Below are 15973 nucleotides of genomic sequence, written 5' to 3' on the forward strand. Positions count from 1 at the left end.
AGCAACTCATAATTCCTGGAGACCCCATCTCCAAGAAGAAAGATTCCTGGCCTTCCATTCCAGAAAAGCTGCCATGGTTTTCAAAACACAAAGTTTACTGGAGGTAAATAACTTCCAACAAGATGTGTCTTCAAAGTAGAAAAATGCAGCTGCTAAACGTGCTTGAAAAAAAACCAGACTTGGCTGTATCAACATTTCCTCAAGAATCCACTGTGTGCAGTGACTACACCCCTGTCCCTGGACGCAAACAAGAGACAAAATAGGCTGCAGCTTAACTCTACCCCTCAAAAGAACGGTGCATGAGATAAACCTGGAGAAAGGTTACACCTTTATTAACAGTAAAAATGGATACATTTCATTTTTAGAAATTTGATCATGTCACAAGCAGTACCTGTGCGCGCGTGCGCATGTGTATATAACAGATGTATAGAATTTATCTTCGCCGGGCTGTGAAATAATTTGTAACCACATCTTTCCTTGTGATTGTGCATAATATAGTTCTCAAACGATGCCAGCCTACATCCTCCTCATTTCTAATCAAAGGACTCGTAAGTGGCACTGTCCCCTCCTTCCGGCTGATATGGCTCTTTGTTTTTGTCGTAAGGGAGACTTCCCATAACCAAAGTGGGGTCATCTGTTCATCATGAGAAACTGTGTATTACTGATTCTCTTCCTTGGCTGCTCCTGGCTGTTGGCAGCAAGATCTCTATAGTTCTGGCTCCCACCTGTCTCAGGCTGTTGGGAGCTTCTCCTTCGAATTGTGCGGACAGTTTTTTGCTCTAGGCTAGACATTACTGCTGTCCTGATTTCTTCTCCTTCTGGAAGCTAAAGCTTGTTCTCCTGCTCAGTTTTCTTTGTTTCTGAGCAAAATAATCTGCTCTGGCTGTACTTGCTCGGGATTCTAGAATATAGTTAACCTGGAAAACACATAACAAAATTTAGTTTCAGTCACATTCAGGTGGAATGGCCTGAGAACACACAAACCTTCACATCACTGAACAATGATTCACTTAAACCCATCCCCAGAGTGAAGCCAATGAAAAGAACAAGGTAGGAACGGCACAGAACATTCAAACCCCATAGACAAGAAAGTACTCTTCTAATTTTGGGCTTGCTGACCCTCCGGTCTTGTCACCTTACAGGAATGGCTGTGTAATGTTACTGCTTGTAGTCTTCCACCATCCCCGGACTACAGGAGATACAATGAAAGTGCACAGGCTCACAGAACTTGATCCCTGTTGTTCTGCCACTTGCTAGCCAAATTGCCAGATGAATGCAATAAGTCATGAAGACTCACAGCGCTGGTCTAATACATTACTAGGCTTCAATAAAAGGTTTTATCAGCTTTAATACAAAACAGTCTCTCTTTATGATGTTTGCATACTCAGCTAATCTCATACTTTCCATGTATTTTGGCACATATTACTTGATGAAAGCATTTTTAAATGATATTTAACAAGCCTACTATTCACTAAATTTATTATCTCCAGTGCTTTCTGATAATCACATAGATAATTTTAATGGAAGGTTAATGCAAGAATCAAAAGATAAAAATGCCCTTTGGTCTGCCATTAGCTGGTTAATACGCTGTGGCTTAAAACTTGCACAATTTTATGCACTGTAGAGTGTTTCACTTTCATTGCATATTACGGCTTAAGGCATAAAAATATAGCGAGTTTTCATGGTCAATAAAGCCTCAGTCTTTGTCACTTGATCATGTAAAGAATCTAATTTGAAAAGTCTGATTTCTCTGCATCTTCTAATGCTTGCAGAATGAGAAAGAAATAAAGGCTTAACTTGAAAACTTATTTATGAAACAGAAAAATGCTCTATATAAACAAGTTACAACATAGGTACAGAAAGGTAATATATTATTGTGTTCAATAAGATCTGTGTCCTGAATTTTCATTTTACCCATATCAAGTCTGTCCTTTTAGTCTTCCAAAAATATATTAATACTCCTGGATATATCAAGACTTCTGGAGTGGAATCGTTTAATTTAAGACAAGCAGTGATAAAAGTTCCAATGTAAAAGTTCAAAATTTTAGTGCAAAAATAGTTAAACCCATATTTTAGGGTAATGCTTTATCACGTCAGTTATTTTAGCACTTCCATAACCTTTACACAGAAAATACTATTAAGCATAGGGAATAGCATATTAAAGTTATCACTTAACATTTTAAATTGCTACAAAAATAATAGACTGCAGAAAATTAAGTTTAATCTTCCAACAGTATTATGATGGTTTGTTTCGGAAAGTAAATCAACCTGAGCATATAACAAGTCATTATAAAAGCAAACCGTTATGATAAAATATTATTAAAACATAAAATAGTAGGGTGGAAAAATTTGTTCTCTTTGTATTGAGACATGCATTTGGGAAAACATTTGTTAAATGAGCAACGAGAGAAGTTTGTCCTGCCAGAATTACAATTCTCTGCTTGATCCCGTGTTGAAGTCATAAACCTGGAATCAATCTGTGACCATGAAAATTATTTTGATGTCAAATCCAGGTTTATAATTCTACTAGAGTCCTCATGAAATCTTTGAATAATATTAACACTGGCTATTAAGAAAAGCCTGAAGTGCAGTGGAAGTTTTGTTTAAATATTCTCCATCTCTACTTAGAGGAAGTTCCTTTTGTTAACTACACTGAGAAACTGCAGGAAGCTATTTGAAAGGAACTATTAAATAACTTCACTGTTTCCAGTAATGCTAGGGTTCCCCCCTTTCCTTATCTGGTGTACGTATACACCAGGCAGTTCAGAGAGCGCCATCATCAAGCACTCCTCCAGCTTTGTATTAAACTAAGCCACTACTGCTGTGAAGTTGATTCCTATTGCTCAGTTATTTAATTGCAGGTATAACTTGAAGTTTTTCTCTGTTGGATAAACTGCTCGCTGTGTGGGCTCAGGTACCTCACCTGTAAAATGGAGATAATAAACTATTTAGCAACCTCGCTGCAGGGCAGGGAAGCTAAACTCCATGTTCATAAAATGCTTGTAGATTCTTGTATCAGAGAGGTAGCCGTGTTAGTCTGTATCCACAAAAACAACGAGGAGTTCGGTGGCACCTTAAAGACTAACAGATTTATTTGGGCATAAGCTTTCGTGGGTAAAAACCCCACTTCTTTAGTCCTAATCAACTCTGCTTATGTGCTTGAAGTGAGAGCTTACTGACAAATCCTGTAATCTTCATGCATGGACTAGGCTCCCAGTCACCCATCCACTCAGAGGGCACTTTTCATCAGAACACAAACGGTGGCCCTAGCAACAATCATAGGGACCGAGCTGCAGTCCTGCTGCGTCTGGTTTGTGCTGTTCTGGGTGCAGAGCCACCAGAAATCTGGTGGAGGCAGTGCCCTGTGAATTCTCTCTGCACAGGGGGATCCTCCCATGACCTAAAGCCACTGTACTAGTTCCTACTCTACCCCTATTCCCACAGCTCCCAGCATTCAGAGAAGAAAAGGAGTCTGACCAGGATATCTCCATGCCCCGGGACCCTCAGCACCCATAACTGTCTCTTGGCCAGCCAGGCAGGCTTTAGAGCTGGGACAACTTGCGCCCTGGCTAGCCCCAGTGTGGGGGAACATAAGGTCACTTAAAACCATCTTTGCCTCCCCCCACCGGACTTGCACTGAGCAGACCGTGGCCAGACAGGAATATCTGCCCCAAAAGAAGGGACTATTGCAAGGGCCTGGTAGTATTTTTTTTTAAATTAGTCATTGGGCACAAGGCCACATCCCGCATGGCTTGGATTTAAAACTGGCTAACATGGGAAACAAAGTTCTCAAGTGGAATTACTGAAGACTGGTTATACGGCTACCAGCACTAACATTTTCGAATGATTCTGAGGAGGATATGGGAAGCAAATAGTTAAAGTTTAGCAGTCGTACTGTATGTCCTGGTTAGTAAAATCCATAGATGACAGAGAAACTCCAGAAGGATCTAAAACACAGGGTACATGCATCTGGACTGGCCGGTTTCTTAAGGGTTAATTTGTATCTTAAATATTTAAATATAAACCACAAATCTAAAGGTAAACTACCTAACAAAGTAAAAATTTGGTAGGTTCCAATTCCATAGAGAACTGACATCTTCCAGACTATGAGCTACATCAGTGCTTATACCAAAATATATTGTATACACTCCTAGCCTGCTGTCGGGTTGTCTGAAAAATGGATCCAATATACGAAGTCCAGAAAATTCAGTGGTAACCAAATAAAAGCCTCTCAGCATGGCTTATGCCTTGCATTATCCACATGCACTGAGAACCTTCTGAATATTTTCAGTTTTCATGTCTAACGAATGATAAAACACCTAGAATTCTGGATTATATTAAATTTTAATACCCACCTTCAGGACAATTTCATTGATGGTAGCAGCATCTGATTCAAAGTAGAGGTGTTTGTAGTCATGATTGCTTAGATATGTAAGTTTAAATATTGCATGACCTGAAAAGATAAAAAATACAGTGTTCACAATACTTCGCTAAAGTTTTAGCAAAGCTCGTGTGCTCGACAGAAAAAAACCACAGATGGTGATTTTAGCATACCATCCGCACAGCAGAAGGAAGTAATGAAATGCTGACAGGCTTCTCATGTCATTTCAATTTAAGGCAAGTGGTGGCTTACAGGAGCAGCTGAACTCTCTTCAATAAAGTTCATTTTCCCACTGTAGGAAATGCAAAAATCTATCAAATGGATAGTTAGGTCCCATTCAGCCCTAGACTATATTTCAGTTAAATTACCACATTAGAACTACTTTATGAAACTACCCACTGTATAATCATCACATGTAGAAGATAAGTGTTATATTTAAGATAAAAGGCCAATTAACCCCAGAATTATCACTGTAAAAATAAAAAAAACAGTACTGTAATTTTAAAGAAAAAAATTCTGTAGCAATGATATTGCAAAACAGATCTTCCCAGTTAGAAACACTAGCTCTTTATTCTAGGATAGTTGAAATCAAAATTTAGTCATACTTCTTACTAATGTACCATCTGACTGACAGGCCTAACCCCTGCTCAGCCAAAGAAAAGAGTTTTATAGATTAAATTGGCAACATTTTGGTGGCAGGTAGGCAAATCTCTGTGGCTGGTCTAGTGGAATGGCATGGAAGCTGGTGATCTTTAAATTAATGTGAACAGGGCAGATGTCCTAATGGCAGAACTCACAGGAGGGCAAAATGTCCTTTACCATATGAACATGAATGGTTTCAAAATTAAAACTCAATGCATTTTGTATGTAAGCTTTTTCATCAGTTTTCATTTAATTTATTCAGTTCAAAGGTCAAAGTTACTAATCCATAAAGTAACAGCCACATTACTGTAAATTCACCTCTTTCCCGGAGGAAGCCTTATTTGCAATCTTATTTACGTTATCTAATTCTTCAGATCTTCAAAAATCAACTGATATATGCTAGGAAACCCTGGCCAACAAATTTGAGACCTCAGTATTTTATCATGGCATGTTAATTAAGCACCATTATGACGCACTAATCAGGAATATAAATTCTCTATTGAAAAATTGGCTAATAATTAAAAAAACTTTAAATCATTTGACGAATGAAGCTTTGGTGGTATTAAAAATGCTGGAAGTCTCAGCTACAGGCTAATCGGTATGTTAATTCATTCATGGCTGGCTACTGCTAAGGACTGAATTCAGCATCTTTTAACATTCTACGAGTGCAACTACACACACACTATTCATGGAGACAGGATATAACTTTGTAAATTATCAATGTTGATGGCTTTTTATGGTACAAGGTGATGTTACACACTGGAATTTGAAAATATGGCAGAAGCTACAGGCCAAGAATCCAAAGGGCTCTATTCACTGCTGGTAATGGGCTAGTCTTCTTCACAGTTCCTGAGAATGCACATACCAAAACTGGTCCTCCCTGGAACTGTCACTTCACGAGCCCACCTGGAATGTCTCATTCTAGGTTTGTTTCTCTCCTATCCCAATGGTATATTCTCCCAGGTAATGGGCTGTGATCATGTAGACAGACTATTCTGGGGTGTTCAAAGGACCTTGAACAGTTCTCAAATACAAACACAAATGATTGCTCAACCCCATTTTGTAGTGGGAGAGGAAGCTCGGTCAGTGGATAGGGTTATGGACTGGCAATCAGGGGACATGGGCTCTATTGCCAGATCTGCCACTGACCTGCTGTGTGACCAGGGGACTGTCTTGTACTCGAGCGGGGCTCCTATCTTGGTTGGGATCTCCAGGCACCAAATATTACTAATAACAATAAGTAGTTGCAATGTATCAAAACTTGTATTAATCCTTCCCCTGCTCACTTGGCCCATCACACAGTCCCAGGGCACAGACTGCTTAAAAGCTAAATCCTCCACGGTCCCATAGTCATGGATGGGTCTGAACACAGGGCAAGTGGGGCAGTTCTGCTGTGCAGAGAGCAGGGGACGGCTGCAGGAGGCCCTCCTGGGGGAAATTCAGGAGGCTGAGGATGGAGCAATGGTGTCGCCAGTGGATCGAGAGTATGGAACTCTCTGCAGAGCAGCCTGCATTTGGAACGATGGGACGGGAGTGGGGGTGAGCTTTACCCTGTCTCCAGCTCAAATGACCTGAACTCCTTCCACTCATGTAAGGGTTTTTCCTCCTGTTTTCCTCTCAAAACACATGTGAATATGCACAATGGGTTCAGATGCAAGTTGCAAACACAACATCTCTTCTCGCTCTCTGGCTCACGCACCCATCTCTTCAGTGAGAAGGAGCAGCATTAAATTGCTACTTCAACTCTGTATTGCAGAGGCACAAACTACATATTCTATAAAGAATTAAAAGAATCACTAGGAACGTGTTTTTCTCAATCCCTGCAGTCCTACGGTATATTAACAAGAGTAGATGATAAGCAATAACACTATACAGCAGAATATTAATAAAAAAAATTAGTGAGACAATAGGCTTGCTTGAAATATGGAAAACAGGCCAGCGTCACAGGGAAACCTTCCCCAGCACCCTCATCTCTTGTTTAAACCCGTGATTTACTCCTTTTTTTCAGCTGCAATATTTATACAGCTGACAGAAGCGGAACATAGAACTTTATTTCAAGCACTTACTTTTGGATTTTAAAGAGTCAGCCTTTTCAACGACAATTACAGAGCAATACATGTCAATAACACTTTTATTGTGCTGTGTAACAGGAGGCAGAGTTCAATCCATCACCACAGAGACGTCTGGCTGCCCCCAAGACCTCCTCGAGGAGCACAAGGAGGAGAGATCTAGCTTTTATGACCACCACCACCTTGTTTCTACTAGCAGCACTAAGTAATATTTTAAAAAGAGGCATGTTAGCTAAGATGGAAACAAGTAATTGGTTACCCTGAGAACAAAGAGTTTATGTTGTGGTGTGAAGGTCTCTTGAAAACACCATAAAACGAACTGAGCTTCTCCATGAAATAGAGAAAATTAATAAGAAAGCCCAGGACAAAAGGTGATGGGCTGCACAGAACACAAACCAGAACTATAAGGTGGAGATAGCAACCTAACCATACGACAGCTTGTTCCATGAGGCCTGTTCCCCGAGAGCAGCCGGCTGGAGCATTTGCAGGTGCAGCACATTTCGTTCATGCTCCATCAGTTAGGGCTGCAGCCCGATTTCCTGCTTCAGAAAGCGTTCGCCAATTGAGACATCGGTAATTTCAGAAAGAGTGAAACAAAATGGACTCATGCCCCTAAAAGAAACCCCAGAAATTTGGGACTATATATGGTGAATAAAATGGCAACTCTAGTTATCTCCAAATTTTAGTATAAACACCCAATGGCTAGTTTGTGGAAAGTATTTGTATAATCAGCAATATAGGTAATGCCACGGGTTTATATTCTCTGATAGGTGATTTAGAGAACAATAGCCCCCCAAAACATTCCTTTAGAAAGTCACATTACAGTATTATGCTTATGTGCTTCCATGTCCACATTATACTGTTCACTATGTGAAATATTAGTTCATTGAAACAATCAACTGGCACTTTGTTTTGTTACTATTCTGGCCAGATGGAATTTATGAATTGTGAGGGATGGATTGATTTCCATTTCCAAGAGTACTTAAATATGTGATCTACAGTTCTAAACCCCTCCTAATGTCATGCTGAGTAATTCAGAGATCAATACAAATTTCAGTATTTTTACATTTCTATATAAAGAACATCTGAAGACAGATGAGCTCTACGTACCCTGTACAATTCAGATAGCATGGGCCTCCTATGAACAGCTTGGTTACAGTCAATTCTTTTAAATAAGCCTTGGCTGCCCTTCAATGAAATGAATATGTTCTGCTCCAGCCCCTTGTCTCTAGCATTTCCCGTCCCTTCCCTTCTCCTGAGATCCCAGAGAAATGAATGAAATGTTAAACACTAAAGAGCCATAGCATTCATGTCTGGACATTCAAATCCCTCAGAATGGAGAGATGTTCAGAGCTTGGTTTGGCCCAACAGGAGTCAGCTGTGTTACCACCACATTTTCATTGTATCCCCTCATGTTTGATGAGGAAAATATACTAGACTCATACAAATGGCTATTTACATATGTTCTCTTTAAAGAACATTCTATTATGATCCTGTTCACATTCTAGAGCTGAGACATGCTGTCAAATTTCACTTCCTGGAATGACTGTGCAGTGCCATGAAATTCTGAAGAATTTCAGTTTTTACAGTAGTTGGGAAATTTTTCCTAGAATTTCTTGAAAATACAAGTTGTGCTTGGAAAAACATATAAAAGCTTTGTAAAATACATCTTGCTTCCATTCACATAAGAGAAAGAAGCTTTTCACTTTGACAGAAAAAGACCATTAAGCCCTTTTCTGAGGAACAATTTTTCACCAGTTCTACTCCGAGCAGAAATGTTTTTTTCCCCAGAGCTCAGATGTTACCAACAACTGCCAATTTTACTCTTTTTAAAATTATGCACTATCTGAGCTGCATAAATTCTCCACCAGTTAGGTGAAAAATAACATAATATTCATGAATTTGAGGAAACAGAAACAAACCTAAGAAAGTATGATAAATTTTCATTATACCTTGATGAGTGCTTGATGAATGCATCCGATGAAGTGAGCTGTAGCTCACGAAAGCTTATGCTCAAATAAATGTGTTAGTCTCTAAGGTGCCACAAGTCCTCCTTTTCTTTTTGCAAATACAGACTAACATGGCTGCTACTCTGAAATTTGTCATTACAGGGACAGAAGGCAGGAATCAACAATGAAAAGTTATTAGTGAAATAAAATAGTCAAAGAAAAAATATTTATGATCTACTTTGACATTATCAAAGTTTTTCATTATTTCAAAAGTTACTAATATAACTGGACCAAACCCTGCATTCTCTTTTTCTCAAAACAAACTTAGAAGGGACCATAAAGTGTTACATATAAACAAGTAAACATGCCTGGAATTAAAGCAGAGAGAGAGAGTATTTAAAACACTTCAAATGTAATAATGATATGACCTATCTTCCCCAGCAATCTTCATATTTAAGCTAATATCTTTGGAGCACAAACTGTGTTTCTGTTATATCCATGTATAATGCCTAGCACAATGGTGCCTTCATCCCTGACAGGGCCTCTAGGAGCTACTACATGTCAATACTATAGTATTACAATAATATAGAATATAATAATAATAATCTGGACAGCTCTTCAGTTTATTTAACTGGATGTAGTCACCCACCCTGGAAAGGTGCATCTGTTAGAAGGAGAGTCATATTTCAGAAGCAATGACTACAACAGCGTGAAATCTTGGCCCCACTGGAGTCACTGGCCAAACTTCCACCGTTCACTGCAGTGGGCCAGTACGTCACCCAACATGCCTGCTGTGAAGTACACCTCTTGACAAGGAGTTACGTAAGTGAGGACAGCGGAGTATAATATGATGCCCACTAATACAAAGTTTAAACAGACAGCTGTACTGTTTCTGGTTTATTCAGTTCTTTTGGGGACTTGCGTATTCTGAGAACACTTTCTCCATAACTCAGGCCCTTTACATTCCATTACAGTCTGTTCAAGGAAACATTATTATAGTGGAAGCCACCTTTCCAGGATCACTGAAAGCAGAGCTTCAATTAAACATGTGCTGCATGTGACCATTTTAAAGTCACATTGTGTTAGCTATTTACACATGGGGAATTTTTTCAGTTTTTATCCTTTCAGAAATTACATCAAAGGCAGAAATCTAATACAGGTTTTTGCATGAACTATGAAAAGTGAGGTGGAACCCAGGATTGCCCAAAACCTCTTCCCCAGCAACCTTGTTTTGGAAAGAGATGATAAATAAATCAAAATGCACTAAGCAGTGCTTCCACATGGCAATCGCCTCCTTCATTGCGTCTGCACCTCATCAATCACGCTATTGTCTGCTTGAAAGGCGAGCCTTGTAAATGTCATATCCACTCAAGCCCAAGGAGAAGCGAATCAAAATGCAGCAAGGAGTTTTAATTGGATAGTGTAATTAAACTAAAAAACCCCAGCAGACTAGCTTTGACAGGATAGATGAAGACCCCTTTTAATAGGGCTACGAAACATATTTGTTAAAAGGATGAGGCAATGCACGTCCTGATTGGGCTCCAGAGTACTTTTATGAGAAGGCTATTCAATAACGGATGTATTTAATGAGTTAAAGCTAAGCTCTATTTTGTACTCAGGCAGGACTTTATCTTACCGTACACTAATAAATCACAGGGCTGAATTTATTAATAAAGAGTTACCCTTAAATTAACAATCCACAGTTACAATATTATAACTACGGAACTATAACCTGAAATAGATCACACATCACAAACTGCTCACCGCAAACTGAGTCTCCATTCTTTACTATAGTAAACAGCTGTCCATGACAGTCATTAATTCGTAGACATGGACAAAATCTTATTATTTGCCTTGCAACCAACCACTTTCTCTGGTGGATCAACCTTTACACAATTAATGCCAACCCTACATGGGTGACCTTCTGGCATTTCCAGTGGTACAATAAAAGCAGCATCAGCCTCTGACCTATAGTATGCCACATATGGACTGCAGTTGGTCTGTACGTTAGGATAGCTCTGATTTTTATCCAGGTCCCCACCTAGCCTCCAATGATTTGAGCCCACAGTGTCCTGCAGATACAATTACAACTACAAAATCACATGTGCACTTATTCACACCTGCACTTGCACCCATTTAGATCTCCACCCTGCTATTTTATGGGTGCAAACAATTGTGTCCAGGTTGAATTACAATTGTTATTTCTTACAGTTATAGTCTTCTCAAGACTTATTTTTTGCAAACTTCCCCTCAGCTAAGCCTACCTCTGGCTCATCCGATCAAGAAGCTATTGCCTTGGACCATGTATTGTGGGTACTGTGTTATCTCTGAAAGGACCATAGCTCTGGTAACCGGCAAATAAGCAATATTGTATTCACAGTAACATCATTCACAAAACAGCTCCAGTAATTACTCTCGCTCCACTGAAGGGATCCAGGGCCCAGTGTGCTAGATATTAGATAAACTTGCTGACAAGGTGCTGGGTGCAGATCTGAGCACAGGATGTTCATGGCAAGAATGCATTGGCTAAAAGAAATCATTCAAACATTCCATTCCATTTAAACAAAAGTGAGAAACTGTTTAGAACTCTGTGTGCTGTTACACTTGTTTAAACAAAACATTCTATATGCTTTGTATTAAGGTTTTTAGTTGGTCTTCTAATACAGTTCTTTCATAATCCAACAATAAAATCATTAATTTAATATTATGCAATGTGTATAATCTGGAGGAACATGATACCTAATTAAAACATCAAATACATTTAGCTTTAAATGAAAACTATATGAAAGCATTTCAGCCATCAATTTGGCTATCACTTACAGCCAGTATGAATTCTGCTGGAAAAGCTATTTTCGTGCAGATGTGGAATTCAATGGGAAAGACTGACTCGTGTAGCAACATCAATCAAAATGTCGGCTCTGTTGGCAGCTATCCACAGTAAGGCAGGTTCAAAGGTCACAGGATAAAGAAAAAGCCAAGCTCTGGTTCAGCTCTAATATCTTCTCGCTAGAAGTCTTGCAAAGGTACCTACCCCCTTCTGTATCAGGCTGCTTTCATTAATCTTCTTGCCATCTTCTTTAACTAGTCATGCAGAACCGCTCGATAGCAAGACATAGAATGGGGAGGCCGTATGTCTATTACCGGGTTAACATTCTGTTAAGCCCCAGTGCAACAATGGAATAGGAATTTAAAAAAAATCTTAAACTGCAGGGTGCAACGCAGGCAATTAAATTACAACTTGAAATTACCGATATATTTGTGACCTACAGAACAGAATGCTTGTGTTTAACCTACCTGAGTATTAAGGCTACTTGATCTAACAACAGCGATCCCTTCAGTTTAATAAACAATAGGATGATAAAGAATCATTATTCAGTAGTTTGAATTCAATTAGCAAATAAAACAGATTTCTGCAGATCTTGGCAAGTACTTAGGAATGGAAAAAAGATTCATTCAATTTGGAGACCACAATTTTACCGGACTAATTTATCCTCAATTCTACCAAAAGGCCTTTCTTGGAACTACTAATCCCCTCAAAGCTTCGGTGCTTGATCAGTGTTTTCTTTCTGTAGATGTTGTGGTAACCTGGTAACCCTAAACCTTAACAGGGACAGCAACTGCATGCATCGATCACAACCCACACATTGTCTGTAGTGCACTTTTTAAAAATAGGCAAGGGTCTGTGGCACTGAAGTTTTACCTGTGTTCAAATGATGTAAGACAATAACATAATCAGATTTCCTTTAAATTACACTATTGCAAGGGGATATAATTGTATTAAACCTATTATGTTGCTTCCTTAAGACTTTATATTATGTACACTTAATTGAGATACAGAGCTCTTTTCAGCTATAAAAATGACAGCTACTTTATTAAGGTTTAAATCTTATTTCTTAATGATAGGATGCTTCCTTTCAAGATTCAAAACCTGCAGAATCTTTTGTGATAATCAGACTGAACTTGATTTAAACAAGCACTTTATACAGTGTTTGCAGATTCTAATGGTACTGGGTTTAACTAGTAAGGCCATTGCCTCCTTTCCCTGTTTGAATTCAAGAGGCCTGACTTAATTCAGAAATAAGACACTAACCCTGGCCTAGTACAAGGGCACACAAAAATTCTCAGACATACCCAGCACTAACAGAAAACTAGATATTGAAGCTATTTCAAAACAATTATATGCATTTGCACATTGACTTTAGTTAGATGCAGCCCTAAGTTTTGTGAACTTGTGATAAAGTTTCAACTCCTTACCCCAACTCTCAAAATTCATCTGTAAATATTCAAAAACCTGATCTCTAAAGTTGCAAAGTTCCATGTCCTTTACCACTCACAGGGGTATGGCTATAAATCTTCACTGCATGAACTTACCTTACAGTTTTCAGAGTAGCAGCCGTGTTAGTCTGTATCCGCAAAAAGAACAGGAGGACTTGTGGCACCTTAGAGACTAACAAATTTATTAGAGCATAAGCTTTTGTGGGCTACAGCTCACTTCATCAGATGCATAGAATGGAAACATAGTAAGAAGATATATATATATATACATACAGAGAAGGTGGAAGTTGCCATACAAACTGTAAGGGGCTAATTAATTAAGATGAGCTATTATCAGCAGGAGAAAAAAAACTTTTGTAGTGATAATCAAGATGGCCCATTTAGACAGTTGACAAGAAGGTGTGAGGATACTTAACATGAGGAAATAGTGAGACATTTGACAGGTTTCAGAGTAGCAGCCATGTTAGTCTGTATTCGCAAAAAGAAAAGGAGGACTTGTGGCACCTTAGAAACTAACAAATTTGTTTGAGCATAAGCTTTCGTGAGCTACAGCTCACTGCATCCGATGAAGTGAGCTGTAGCTCACGAAAGCTTATGCTCAAATAAATTTGCTAGTCTCTAAGGTGCCACAAGTACTCCTCTTTTTTTTTTTGAGAGAAAGACACATTTGAGTTGAAAGGAAAGGAAGCTTCCCCCCCCCCCTTTATACCCATTGCTATTTAGACATCTTTTCAAAGAATTATTTCTGCAAACTCTAGGGTCTCCATACTCTGCAAGACACAGTAACAGTAGCCATTTTAGTTATCTGCACACTTTTGGGAAATTTTTGCATACATCTTCAGTCACACTGATCACAATGACCAAACTACTTTGACAGCAGCACTCCACATTAACAAGAAAAACTGGCCATAGTTGGAAGTTTTTGAGAAACCTCTCTTTCTGTTCAGAGATATGACAGGTAAGTCTAGCAGTGCAGTGAACAACTTCATTATAATCCAACTGCTAATGTCTACAGAGAGCAGTCAGTTTAATAAAACATCCAATATGTTTTCACACAATATAACTGTAAAGCACTGTACAACCACTGTTATATGTTGCAGTGTGCTTCTGAAAGACTAGATGGAGCACGCTTGTGTTACAAGAGATAAAAACATGGAAACAAAATATATTGCAGAACTCAAAAACCTTATCTTTTCTCAGCCTCTCTTTCGTTGTAATAATTCATTCTAGGAAGCCCCAAGAATAATTTTTGATGTAAACTCAGCTGCAAACATATATCACTCTGCTGATAAAAATCACAGACAAAACTTAGGAAATATAGTGAGTTTCATTCCTTTACTTTGCTAAAATAACTTTTGGTCTTTTAAAATTCAGTAGATACTGATCTGCCACTAAGAGTGCCCCAGAATGTATCATCCTGGGATGTCACACCACAAGTGTCTTGTATTGCTCTAAAATAATGCATTCTGGAACATCTTTACTGGACCTGGTAGAGGTGCAGATTTCAGGAAGAAGAAAGAATTATTTTCACCCTTTAAAAGTAGATAAAATCTATTTTAATATGGAAATTGTAGGGATTGTCACGTGAAAGAGAGAATCAAAATCTCCAATATTGCAAAGGTGTCTTTGCTATCTCCCGTCCGCAGCCTTTCCTACCAATGCCCGCCACTCCAAGCCATCTTCTTGCTGGCTCCTTACTTCTCTGGAGGGAGCTGCATTTTGTTGTAGTTGGGCACAAGCGTCCCTTCCAGCGGCAGCATGTCCTACCTCTGCAGCGCTGACAGTCCAACAGACTCTCCCCATCATTTCACTTGTAGAGCAAGTGGAGATCTTTTGGAAGCTAAATGAGTTCAGGGACATAATGACACCTCCTAGGCTAGTGTGGTACCCAGGCCATGACTTCTCTGACCATAACCTAGACTTTCAGGACTGGATTTTTAGACACAGCCTGTGTTTGTGAATGTGCACAATTTTGAAACCTCAGTTTTTTGCCACTGAAATTGTGGGTGCAGACCTATAAGTGTATTTATGAAGCTGGGTTGACACCTGGCTGCAAGTCAAGCCCTCAAGGATTTTGGCAAGAATTGCACATTTTGTCACACCTGTTGCTGACCGGCCAATCTTGCTGCTAAAGCTCTGCTCCGGAGTACTCTGAAGATAAGGCTAGGGATTTTCAAACTGCCTGGCCACTAAGGAAGCTGTACCTCAGGATCACACTCACACTGAGTACAGTGACAACTTGCTGGAGGGACGGGGGAGAAAGAGATTGGCTTGACCAGAGATACAGAAACAGGGGAGGCAAATGAAGAGGCGATTCCAAGGATAATAGCATAATCTTTAATGAAATCTGTGCACCCAAACTCTCATCCCTCCAAAGTAATGTGACAAACTCATTACCCTAGTAAGTGCACGTTACATTTTCTCTCTCTCACTGCTACGCTAAGGGTCTTTTACTACCATCAAACAAAGCACGTATGTCATAACATCTATAATACATAGAACAACTTCTTTGTCGTTTTGCATCATGATTTGGGGTCACTATCAACAACTATCTATATTTCGCCTGTGCACAAACAGCTTGTTGTCCTGTTAGTTCTTTAAATCATCGATAGTATAAATACCACCATGCAGCATTCAACCAAAGCAATCAACCAAAA

At 39.2% G+C, this 15973-nt stretch overlaps 1 protein-coding gene across 7 annotated transcripts in view; it reads right to left on the minus strand.

Moving 5' to 3' along the window:
• Window positions 1-311: 311 nt before the first annotated feature.
• Window positions 312-15973, minus strand: part of MAPKAP1 (MAPK associated protein 1) — a 156998-nt gene continuing 141336 nt past the window's right edge. For 6 of the 7 annotated variants that reach the window (XM_037879315.2, XM_043530237.1, XM_043530235.1 and 3 more), the window contains 2 exons: window positions 4356-4453; window positions 312-917 (listed from right to left, as the gene is read on the minus strand). In XM_037879315.2, the coding sequence (XP_037735243.1) occupies window positions 792-917; window positions 4356-4453 (224 nt within the window). In that variant the 3' untranslated portion in view covers window positions 312-791. Of the gene's footprint in view, window positions 918-4353; window positions 4454-4554; window positions 4674-15973 lie in introns of those variants that run through there. The other variant, XR_006286122.1, reaches the window with a different exon arrangement.

Source organism: Chelonia mydas, chromosome 16, assembly GCF_015237465.2.
Source record: "Chelonia mydas isolate rCheMyd1 chromosome 16, rCheMyd1.pri.v2, whole genome shotgun sequence".
Taxonomy (NCBI): domain Eukaryota; kingdom Metazoa; phylum Chordata; order Testudines; family Cheloniidae; genus Chelonia; species Chelonia mydas.